At 39.8% G+C, this 13,059-nt stretch overlaps 1 protein-coding gene across 46 annotated transcripts in view; it reads right to left on the bottom strand.

Moving 5' to 3' along the window:
- The window catches only part of LOC115434544 (neurexin-1a), a 283,978-nt gene that overhangs the window by 83,739 nt on the left and 187,180 nt on the right, over positions 1–13,059 (bottom strand). For all 46 annotated transcript variants that reach the window (XM_030156529.1, XM_030156535.1, XM_030156541.1 and 43 more), the window contains one exon: positions 1,416–1,597. In XM_030156529.1, coding sequence (XP_030012389.1) covers positions 1,416–1,597 — 182 coding nt within the window. The remainder of the gene's footprint in view (positions 1–1,415; positions 1,598–13,059) is intronic.

Below are 13,059 nucleotides of genomic sequence, written 5' to 3'. Positions count from 1 at the left end.
CATTGGGATGAGTTACCTAGCAAAGCCCTGTTGTGCCATTTAATTTAAAAGGGAGCTCTGTCTATGCAAATCATTGGAGGAGTCATTTTTCATCACTCACATAAAAATAGTGTATGATGGAAATGTCGTCTCTTTTTATCCCTGTTCAGGTGTTTCATGTGAGTGGAGAGAAGCCCAGAAATCTGTAGAAAACATGATGATCGCGGTGGAACATTTGCACATCTGAGTGAGCACATCTGTACTTTTATGCCCATATGCCAAATAGTCTTCAGGATAACTAGTTAGTGTCCCTGCGTACCATTTGGTGATAAATAGTGTGCTTGAAAATGGTTGTGTGCCTATAAACCGGCCAGTTACTACAGGATTACAAGTCAGAGTCAAAAGGCACTGAGAGCTTGGGGAGGAAAAAAATGTGGATAAAAGCACTTTCATAAAAGCAAATACAGAGGTGTCTCATAAGAACAACTACACAACAAACCATGGGTGCTCTGTGTCCTAAGGACAGACCTTCTTATGTCACTCTGTGGTTACTGTAAGTCTGAATCTCAGTGTGTGGGCAGCTGGGGTTGAAGCTTCAAGACCAATTTGTGTGCATGCTGGTTGTAGCTTTTCTCTGTGACTGTGCGTGCATGTTTTTATCTTTCAGTTTTTAAACCAACAGAGTGAGGACTTTTCTGCGCTGGCTGTTTACCACTATTCCAGATAGGTGTTTTAGTATTCTCACTATTTCAAAAATGTGTCTGTGTTAAGGCATGTAGCTGCAAAGCTTAAGGTGAGGGGCCAAAGAATGCAATACCTCGAAGCGTGTCCTCGGAAGGATAGATAGAACAAATGTGTGAGCATGTGTGTCGTGTTCCTGTTTGCTCCCAGCCAGCATCAGGGTTGTTGTCAGTAAGTGGGTGCTAGCAAGAGGAAGGTCATATGGCAGCCAGCAGAATTATGTCCAGGTCAGAGATGCACTGTATGGAACCAACCCTTATTACAGCACCATTTCCCTCTGTTCCAGCTTTGCACGCACACACTGTGGATGCAACACCTGCACCAGAGGAAGTAAGCAAACATGGGGCTTCTTCTTCTGCCATATAACTCTGAAGTACTGTTGGTTATGCAGCTGTTGGTTGTGTTATATTATTTGTGGGTTAAAATAAAAACCTTCACCTTTAACCTGCACAAAGTTGGTAAAAAGTAAAAGTAAAAACCTGATCAGGAGCGATCTCTTCCAACAAGACAACACCCACTCAGTAGATCATGGCTTGATAAGTATGAAAATGTGTCAGTGATGTGCTGTTGCTTGTAAAACCAATGCCAAGATGTGTTGAAGCTGTTTTGGTACCGACACATACTAGATAATTTTACGTGTGATTTTTTTTTTGTCCTTGCACTTATGTGTGTTTCTAAACAAGTACTTGACTTACAATGTGTAGTTTCAAGAAGTCTCCGAGACCAGAGGAGCTATCCACCCGCACTAGGACAGCATCCTTCAGGTGTGTGCTGAAGCCGATGGCTAGTCGGTCCGCCCGCGTGCTGGGACGGTCATTTGGGGGCCACGTGTATGTGATCAGTCCACCATCTCGCCCAAATATGTATGTTGTTCCCGCTAGAGAAAAAAAATCAAGGAGAGAGAAGAACAAACAGGAGTTTAGTGGTGTGTTCCCTTTTTATAAAACTGTACTGTTTGGATGCAGGTGCACAAGCATGAACTAAGGACTGTCAACACAAACATTATTAACACAACAAAGCCAGCATTACTGTCACATGTACCGGCACCATCAGTCTGGAGTGTTTTTATTGTGCTGAGTAATGGCTTTGCGATGCACTGAGCAACATATCACTCTTGAAGAGCTCTCAGCTCTATCTGAGGGTTTAAGTACACTTATGTCAATTCACGAGCTGGGAGAATTCAGTGGAAATGAGTGAGGCAGGTTCTGGTGTCACTTTGCTCATAATGTTGCACAATTACTCAGTTTTATTACCGCTGCCTGCTTCACCTCTACTGGGGAGAGACAAGTGAATGTTAGCAAATTTGCAGCCATCTCCTGGGTGCCCAGGTAACCAGCATGGCAAACGGGCACCTCCATGTCTCTTGCGCTTCATTAGTGGCCTCAAAGGCAGACACAGCCAGAAGCATTATTGACTGACTGGTCCAATTATGCCCTTCTGGTGACCTCTAAACCAGAAATTTCCTGTCTCACCGCATTACCTCCATGTCTACAGCTGCCATATGAAAGGCTTCACGATGACCTCACAACTGGAGGAGTATTCGTAAAGGCTTTGCTAGTCAGTCACTCTGATGACTGGAAACATTTTTTTTGGTAAAGTAAAGTAAATGAAGGAAATGGACTGTTAAAAACACAAGTCTGTTTATTTAAATTTAGCAAAAAATACACAATCTCAATTTCTGATGCTTGGGAACCATGTAGCGCTTCCCCATTCCAGAGTTGTCACCGTTGTCTCAATCAAATAACTGCTTTTTTTCTCCTCTAATTAGAAACCTTCATTAAGATAGCATTTCGCCAAGAAACAGAAAAGTAGTTTTGTAAGAGAAAGTGTGTATGTGTGTGCGAATGCGTATGATTGGGAAATAAATGCCTGTGAGAAAGGCTGAAAATGAATGCAGCTGTCAGATTAGCATAAAAACAGCTATCTTCATGAAAAATTAGACAAGGAGCTGTGCTAGTGTGCTTTGCGTTTTACATGTGTGTGTGCAAGCGAGAAGGAGAAGCAGAAAGATGGAGAGGGAGAGACAGAGTGTGTTAATATTCATAGGGGCAGGGAGTTAAACAGCCTTAGCCTGAACAATAGATTATAAATCATTCTGACTGTAATTCCAATATTTTCTTGTAAACCAGTTCACGAGGATATAAAACTATCGATAAATTTTGCATTTATTTATATATTTCCGTTGTTTTCTTCCCTCTGAATTTCCTTCACAGTGCAGTGATTAAAGTGTGTCACTCTCAACTTCTATTTCCAATTACATTCCTTCATTTCAGTCAATACACACTGTCAACCATTAGCTAAAAAGAATTGCATCATTAATTAACAATAATGTGATTAACAAATAAAGTCGGGACATACAGATCTATGGTGGGATTTATTGTTTTCATAAAGCATAGCTCACATTTGTAAAACATAATGAAATAACCCTGTAAGCAGTCTTGTTCTACAAATGGATAAAGCGTTATGAAGCTTGATGACTTCTACAGAGAAAAATACATTATGTGTAATATATTTCCAGGGCAGGCATCATTTCTTTTTCATGAAGTCTGCCGGCTACCGCTAAAAAACTGTTCTTGTTCCGCTAATGCATATCTGATGTTGGCCCCTTCACAGAGCAATTCATGTAGCTCGTGCTGGACTGTTGTCACTGTCTTCAAGTTTTCCCCCAAGCCACCAACACTTGCTCCATGCTCCAGCTTATTATAATTAAGCTCTTTTAAACCATGTCAGTGTTGGAACTCACTGGGCCCTTAAGCGTCCATTTCCCCCTCTGTCTATTCATACATTTTGACACCCACTTTATCCCACTGACAGCTTATTTACTGTTAGTGACCTCTAAAAAACACTACAATATAGAGATTGCTCCTTTCACTGGCGTGCTATACAGATCTTCCTCCCGATGGCCTTAGTTAAACGGCAAGTCCCCCACATCAAGGCACCAAAGGTCAACAACACTCACTACTCTATGACATGCAGCTTGTAAAAAAAAAAAATAAAATAAAAAAAAATAAACAGTATAAATATATATTCTGGGTGCAGATAATAAGGCCTCAGATATGTGGTAAAGCAGTCTAAAATCCATACCAGCATGTAAGACTAGTAGAAAACTCCTTGGGGGGCTGTTGAGGATTAAGATACAAGTAGAAACATGGCTAATGCACACCTACACAGTGGTGCAGTGGCATGAAATCAGCAAACACGTGCCTGTGTAACTCCAGTGGTGGGAGTAATTATGCACTGACTTCATATTTGTTATTTGTGTACTCTCCCGAGACACTGGGCCTGATATGGATCTGTTGTAGTCATTAGATACAGTAGTGTCCTGGAAATACTTGCCTGTTTGCTGTGTCTTTAATTTGATGAGAGTTTCAGTTTATTCCCCATTCGCCCTTCGTCTAATAAAAAGCAAATGAAACGATGACATCTTGGTACTATGAGGAGTGCGGGGGGATACAAAGTGCTTAAAAGTGTGAAGCTACACACAACAATGCCTGAAAAAAAGAATACAATTAAGATTGTGTTCCTCCACGTATTCCCATTTGCATCTCCTACATTCAGATGCATTTCCCCAGAGAGGATGCAGTGAGGAGAGAAAGAGGCGGCGTGTTTTGAGCAGGTAGCGATGGTGGTCTCTCTCAAGGCTATTACACATGATCAGACCTTCAAGATGAACTCCTCAACCACAAGCCTCCCCTGTTAAAGGATAATGAATTAATCTGTCCTCATGTTGGACTACATTGAGAGTTGGCGGCTCTCTGCTGTGTCAGTTAACATCAAAGAAGATAAACATTGGCAGATCAAACACTCTGCTTTCATTAAAAATGTAGCACTATCCCAGGAGTTCTACTGCATTTGGCCAAAGAGGTGTGTGGGATAGTAGACTGTAGCATCAAAAAACATGGCCTGCATGTTAGAGCCCTCTCGGCACTGACTTCTCAGTGTTAAATCTGTTCCTGTCACTGTGTGATAAAACACAGAAAACCGGCCTATAAGCACTATATGTAAAATAAATGTGCTGTATCAATATAAGAGGTGGGTAGGTGTAAGCAGAGGCAGGCGTACTTTGCTGTGTTCCTTAGTATAGCATCTGTTGTGTGGTGTGGATTTATAAAGCAGGCGATGTGTTTGACTACAGTGCTCGGCTAAGGTCAGACCCACAGACTGTCTTTCCTTTGACCTCCAACACAGCCATCATAACGAGCCTCATATTACCACCTCTGCCGAGAAACTGGGGAAGAATCCAATCATAATTACATAGTTGTGATGGAAATATGAAAAGGAGAGATGACATTATAGATCTGCTTTCTGTCAGCACCTAGCACTTGCGTTTCTCTCTATTTGCTGCCAAGGATTCCCGTAATGACTGGTGTGCAAAAATAGATTACCCGAGATGTGGCATATTGTATAGCTTTTTGAGATGAATTTTTGATCATTTCCGTGAAACTGTTGCATGGAATTTCAAATACACATAATTTATCGTCCCACTTGTGTTTTGTCTTGATCTACGCTGTATATTATATTGTCTACGTATAACTTCCTCTGCCTAATTTTACAGTGTAAATGAGATCAGCGAGAATGACATCTCTCATCAGTCAAGTGCTATGACCTGCATATGAATGGGACAGAAAACAGGAGGTAAAAACCTGAATAAATGACAAAATGTTGTTCATTTCTAAGCTGTTTAACAGGGCAAAAGTATATTCAGGATAACACAATTTCTGTTTATCTTTGGAGTTTGCCCCCCTCTTGGGAGGAGTACAATTAAAAGCAGCTTAATGATGTCTATTGGATTACCATTTTAGTTTCCAGAGAAATCATTACCACGATTTATGAGGACACTATTATCCAATCAAACACTATCGGAATCTGGTAAAGGAGCTATCTCCAATCAATGTTCCTGAAGATTTAGAGCCATGGGGGAAAATTGTGAGTCAACAGGATCAATTTTTTTCCCTCTCCTGATCTACCTTTCTTACTACATTTCACCTTTTGGGACAATTAAATGGTCTAGTAGTTGAGGAGATGAGGTGGTAAATAGAAGTGGGGTTATGAGCAAAAACGCTCAAACTCATAGCTAATTAAATGTCTTTTCAGCTGCATGTTCTAACTTGGCAGCGATTACAAAGCTGTGAATTACAGAGACAGTGGAGTAGGGGCACCGTTCAAACAGCCTTGGAGTATAATTAAATGCTACATCACACCCCATGATCCAAAATAATGATGCCAATACACTGATATCCATCTATAGGATCTAAGGAGTCATGTTTGATCCACAATAATAATAGTCTCCAGGCTTCTTTGCCAGACAAATTTTATCAAATATTATTCAAACCTCTTGTGACATGAACCAGCAATAATGGAAGAAGGAACAAAGCCTGATTTGATTATATAAATGTCAGTGGATTATGTGTCTGAACTATGAGGATATTTTTTTCCTATTACCTAGTCTTGTAGTTATTTGAACAGACAGAAGAAATGCAGGACAGGACTGGCAGTTCTCAGTATGGGTGATGATGACATTTCAGATTTAGCTTCTATCTTTGTGACAGATTGTTGCAGTTATACAAAACAGAATCTATAATCTGCTTACATTAGCATATATTTTTTGAAATTTCCAAATTAAAGCGCTCTACATGCTGCAAGAAAATGCCAAGTTATCACTGGATTTTATAAGAAAGGGGAGGCAAGGGGTATTGTTTTTGGTTAGTTTTGTTTCTTTGCTTGTTTGTTAACACTCTAGCAAAACTATTGGTTGAATTCATTCCTAATTTGATTTATAGACTGTCAGTGACCCAGAATAAATCTGATTATATTTTGGGAACAGTAGATCAAAGTTCAAATTTTTTAATGAATTTTTAAAAGCTTATTTTCCCCCATTTACTTATAATGGGTGAAATTTCAACTGTCTGTAGCAGCAAAATTATTGTTTGAAATCATACCAAATTGGGTTTATAGATTGCCAGTGACCCGGAATAGATGTGGTTACATTTTGAGAAAAGTAGGTCAGAGTTCAAATTTTTCATGAATTTTTAAAATCTTTTTTCTTGTCCCATTTACTTATAATGAACAGAATTTCAACTGTCTGTAGCAGCAAAACTATTACTTGAATTTATGCCAAATTGGGTTTATAGATTGCAAGTGATTCAAAATAGACATAATTACATTTTGGCAAAAGTAGGTCAAAGTTCAAATTTTGTATAAATTTTTCAAAATATTTTTTCTTCTCCCATTTACTTACAATGGGTGACATTTCACATGTCTATAAATAACATCTATTTTGCTTCACTTTATTTCAAACTTGACACATATATAGAGGCAATCGATATGCTGACATCACCACAAGCATAGACATGATGACACCAGCTGGATCAATGCCAAAATAAGCTACAATACATGCGAGGGGCGGGGTTTGTTGTGTCTGGCACCAGTTGTTTTCTCTAGTTTCACAACTTTTCATCTGGTCAGCACATTTTCCAAAAACAGAGGCAAAATGTAGATAATTTGTTTCATTAAAGAATAAAAGAATAAATCTCTTTAACATAAGACTTTAGTGCAAATTACATTCTATTTTTTTCCATGTTATGCCCATGTAATGACGCTGTCACTTCAACTCTAACTATCATTTTATTGAATGTCTGTGATCCGACCACTCAGATTTCATTTCATAGTGTCGTTTCATACGACACTATTTCAGATTACTGATTCACTGTTGCTGCTTTTGTAAATGCAAAACATCTCTTCTTGTACACCAGAGGATGTCTTCCAAGAAAGGCGACGACCGCGAGGACTGTACTTTGCTGTCACTGCATGGGACTTTGTGTTGGCGAGGTGACAGCAAAAGCCTGACAAAAATGTCATGCTGTGAACTTTACGGCTCTAAAGTAGGAGGAGAGGTATTAAGGATCACCTGGGATTTTTGCTTGTCCCCTTCACCTTCCGAGTCCACGTCAAAGGCACATGTCGCACTGCAGTCGTGTTCTGTGCTACTTTCATGCCTTTACCGAGTCATGTGTGCACGTACGAATTCTACTCATAAATTTACAAAGTCTTTTTGTGGATATGTAGGCCAATTTGACTTTGATGTAATTCCCCTGAGCAGAAAAAATAGATTTTTTTTTTCATTCCAAGTATATCCACATGTGGTGGATCCATGGGAAATGGCTATGGTACAAGTGATGGGTGCATCTCCCCCATAGCAAGACTATGTCCTGTAACTGGCTGTCAGTTCTGTCTGACTCCTCACCTAATGTCACTGAAACATTTCTTTCATTTGGCAATAAACCTCTTAAGACCAGAGCAACCCAGTAGCCTAGTACGTTAGCTCCTCCCTAGCTAATTAAATTTAAAGTGCCATATATTCGCTCATGGCAATTCTACACCTTTAGCACAAGGACACGAGCCTTCTCTTGAGATAGCGTTTTGTCGCACATCACTTCTATAGCGCTCTTCACATCACAGAGCGTTGTGGCAGAGAGTGCACTGCTTCGAAAGCCTCATCTACTCATAATGTATTCTTCCCTGATGCCAAAAAGCATCACATTTGCTCTGGGAATCTCTGGTAATGTCGCTTTCCACACGCTGTGCCATGGGTTTCGGTCTGTATCCAATGAGCTACAAAAATAAGTATACTTGGAAAAGAAAATGTATGATTCGCCTATTTCTGATTGCAAGGGAGTAACTAGAAAAATGTTTAAAATTAAAAGTGCCACATGACCTTCCCTGGCAAAAAAAAAACCAATAATTATTTCTGAATTGGTATATTTTCCTCAATTATGCTACTACTCTTGTAGCCATGCTACAGCTTTTGTATGTTTGTATCTGGTAAACACATACCTTTTTATACCTTCTATTTGTATCAAGTAGTCCATCCATAATTGTCATGTTTTCATGTTTTCAGTTGTTTCTCTAAAAGGTTTTCACAGTGTGAATATGATGTGTGTTGTGTTGTGTGTTGAACGCAGGAGTATAGTAATCCTACAAATATGCTCTATTTACTCTTGTAAAATTTAATTATTGTATTTTTAGAGCTTGGCTTTTGTCTTTATCAAGTAATTAAATGGGACATAATGAGTTTAGAAAAGGGGGGGAGCAGTACAACAACAATTTAAATATTTTACTTTTATTTCTATTATTAATCGGATAATGTGGTTATGTGATTCTTTATTTATACAAACAACATCTCTGCTCATAAATTATCTTTTTGCCAACAAAATATAATGGTTTGACATGCAAGGTGAATAATTCCTAGTCACCTAATTTTCCTCTCTCAGTATGTTAGAATAATTTAGTACAGCGAACACAACAGCAGCACTGAAAATATGAGCAATTGTTCTCCCTGTTGTTTGGAGTCTGCAGTTAAAACACCAGCATCTACAGTAGCAGCTGGTCCCATGGGTGCAAATGAAGAAAATTCAGCTGGACAATGAAAACTGGAAAGCGAGGTATAGTGGATGCAGCTCGATCCCTGTGGCAGCCCTCCTCCCGCTGCCCCCACCCAATCACTTTTTCTATATCTGCTCATTGTTCCATTGCAGTATAGCTGGGTCCTTTCAACAATTTAAAACTAGCTCACAAGCTTTGCTTCTGGAAAAAGCCATTCTCTATCTTCAGTGGTGTGTGAGCAGCCCTTTGGGAGACTAAAAAGACTATGGATTGTTGACTTGTCTTAATCCTCTCTCAGCACAAACAACTGCCTCCCTTATAATGGGATAGGCAGTTAGAACAGAACCAGCAGGCATGAGAAAAGGTTTCATCACAGGTTGAAGTTAGAACAATCCTATACAACAAACGACTGACATGACAGCAACAACAAAAAAAAAAAAAGTCTTGTGACCATTTAAATGACACGTCAGGGGCTAGGATTCCCTCCCCAAAATAAAAAAACAAAACAAAACATAGAGCTGTGGCATTGAGTTAGTATCTCATCTGTTTTACCCATTACTGTGATCTTGCTGTACTGAAGATCAAAAAGGTTTATTGTAGCTATACGAGCATGGAAGCAGAATGAGCTATTTTGCCACTCGCTCAAAAACAGCTGCATTTCTGTCATGAAATTACCCATAATATAAAAATACTGTATACTGCAAACTCTGCCACATTCTGCTTTGCTTCCTGATTTTTTTTTTTTAAGTGATAAATCCTCCCTTCAGTCTTTATCAGTGGCTGGTGCTGAGCTATTCTCTTTGCAGTCAGCAGAAAGCAGAGTGGACAGAGGTGCTAAATCAACCTAGAGTGCAGACTGCCTGCTTACTTTGTGTTGGCTTAATAAGTCTGGGCATATTGGCATATATACAGCACAGTCGATATAAACTTTTACAGTTCATTGCCCAGAGACTTAATCTTCACTACTGTCCGATAGGGTATTCAGTTTTATCTGCTGTTTGGCACTGAAATATAATAACACCTATGGTTACGGCACACCCATCTGAGTGTACTTCTATGCTGAAATAATTATTATACTTCAGTCACGGCAAATATAAGGCTGTGCTTAACGGTGATATACGTCGAAAGAGTTGTTAAACTGTTTTTGATATATGATACATAATACAGGACAAACAATAAAAGTGACAGCAGATTTAAAAAGCTGCACAAAATGAAAGGAACAATTTATACTCCTTCAGCTGTCGTCCTTTGTCTTCAGGCTAGACTAGGCAAATTTTCTAATTAGCCTATTTCCAAAGTATTGTTTTAACAATATTCAGTGACCTATGAGCCTTAAGCTCCGTCTAATGAAGACAATCCCAAAGCAGCATTCCTGCATAGGACAGCTGACAGTGTCCAACCTGCCTTCATAAGCTGCAAAGGATTAATCCTCTTCTACTCTTTCCAGCCTCTCCCTCTCTCTCTCTGTCTCTCTCTCTGTCTCTCTCTCTCTCTCTCTCTCTGCTTTGCTAATTTGATGTAATTAAATTAAGTGGAGACTAAAAGTGGGGCATTGCTGCTTGCCCCCATGATTGGTCATCCTTATTAGACGGTATAAGACGAAGGCTCCAAAATAATCAGAGAAACAAAACCTAATAAACAGAGGTTGGAGAGAAAACATAGGAGCACTTAAGTCAGACCTCAAGGCGAGTGTACAGTACAAAATGACCACATCAAGGAGGAGGAGAAGGAGGAGAAGGGAGGGAGAGAGACAGAGGGAAACAACAGGGAAACAAGGACGGATGCACAGAGGGTTGTAATGGAAAATGGTTGATGTCAGTTTTTTTGCTTTTCAGCCTTTACAAAAAAATTACAGAGCCGGAGAAAAAAGCTATTTGTTGCTGCAGTATAATCACGCTACATGTCCATATGGCGAGATAGTATAGGAAAAAAAAAAAAAACACCTACAGCCAATCTTCTGTGCAAACATGTAATTCAAATGTTGGCCAAACTTAAAGGAAAGGAAGGACTTTGTGTAAAATGTTCTGCGGCCAGTTGATGTAGACGACTGAAGCTTCCTCTGATCCCAGAAATAGAGGTTATTGCCAAAGCTGCGTTTTCCTTGCTGTTTGGATTTGTAATGCTGTTTTTCTTTCCATGGGTAATTTTGCCAAAAGTTTACTGTAATCACTATGTGTTTCACAGGGTGGGAGCAAATTATATTGGTATTATTTTTGACTGATATTGTGATTGCAATATGAGTCATGATTTTAGAGGGAAAGTAATTTTCTGCTTTTCATTTTTACTGAAAAAAAAAAATATAATAAGAGCGATGGCTTTTTTACTGCATGTTCCCTTTGGATCTGTAGGCTAGGACATCTATGTGAGCACCATAAAGCTTCAATTATAGTCCTATATGGTCACATATTTTCCACTAACACAAAAATGCAGCCTCTAGTTGTTCAGTTGGAAATGACAGAAACCTGTAGAATGATGACACAGATGGGTGACAATTTAAAGGGAAAAAAAAACAACTCATGATTTAAAAATAAAAGACAAGCAATGGTCTTCACTGTCACTAGATCTTGGAGGTTTTGATGTGTTATAACTTACCATCTCCATCATCAAGACACAAAATGAGGAAATACATTTTGGAGGAATACTTTTAATCCTTCCATTAAAGTTCAGAGAACTGTTCTTCTTGGCAGTTCTTCTAGGTTCAACTGGACTGGTTTTGCTCTCTTTTGAAAAGAGAGCAAAACCAGTCCAGTTGAACCTAGAAGAACTACCAAGAAGAACAATGACCTGGGCAAATGATAACCTGCACAGATGTTCAGAAAAATAGTGCTTACTAAGACACTTAATGCTCGTTGTTCCTGTAATTTGTTTATGAGAGTTTTACTATAGACTAGGAAAAAGCAGAAGCTTCTTAGTAAATAAACAGAAACAATTTGCAGTTTGACAAAAACTGTGAATCGAGAAATCTCCTCCTACACGATACTGTTGCACCATATTTTATCTACACGCAGCTCCTGAAGAGATAAGCCTCTACCTCATCATGACGGGGCCCCGGGGTACCCATACCAACCACCCTCGCTCTTCATGGCAGGAGACCATCAATTCATGGTTGAGGTAAAGTTCTGCCCCCTGGGCTGGTAACATTATGCCATGAATGCTCAGTCGACCAGTGTCACTCACACCCTTCTGCCCCCCCCCCTCCTTTGCCATGCTCACTTCCCCTAAGCCCTAAGTGATACATGAGCCGCTGCCTTGTGGAGCAGAATGGCCCATCCAGGCAGAGCTGACAAGACCCAGTGTCTTAATGGAGCAATACACCAAACGGGCCCTTTGTTACCCTGACCAGCTGCATATCGGCCTCCCCAGCCAACAGCCTTGGCTCTGATAGAGGTGTCTCACAGTATCGACAGCTTCTAATTTACTCTCTCATCATCACTTGCCTCATTTGCTCCTCAGACACAATGCCCTCTTTCTCTCAGTTCAGGTCTGCCATTTTGTTTGCCAGCAATTTGTTGATTAGATTTTTCTGCATCCAGTGTTTAATTTGCGTTCCAACAAACACACATATCAAAGTTACACTTAAAGAAAATCAGGCATCAGTCAATTCCCTCCTTTTTCATTTCCAGTTAAAAGCTAGTTTGACTGATTACATGCCATCCGACATCAGTGCATTATTTAGTTTCAGTGTGTTTGTGTGCTACCATGAACCAACATCACAGCCTCCAAATGGTCTCTAGAAGCTGTTGTCTTCTCTATTAAGGAGCCAACAGATGTGGAGTATGACTGCAGTTCTAATTACTGAAAGAGACAAGTGTGGGGGATAATTACACAGTGGAAGTGAGGCAGAAAACAGAGTCTAGGGCCAGAGCTCTGATCTGAGACTAGAGACAACTCTGGCTGCCCATTGCCATATGCAGCTCAACCTGCATCAGCAGAAATACTGTTCTCACAGAGAGGCTG

The sequence above is a fragment of the Sphaeramia orbicularis genome, chromosome 15, assembly GCF_902148855.1.
Source record: "Sphaeramia orbicularis chromosome 15, fSphaOr1.1, whole genome shotgun sequence".
NCBI classification, from domain to species: domain Eukaryota; kingdom Metazoa; phylum Chordata; class Actinopteri; order Kurtiformes; family Apogonidae; genus Sphaeramia; species Sphaeramia orbicularis.
Note: the sequence above shows the minus strand (reverse complement) of the source record. Positions and strands in the feature narration are given on the sequence as shown.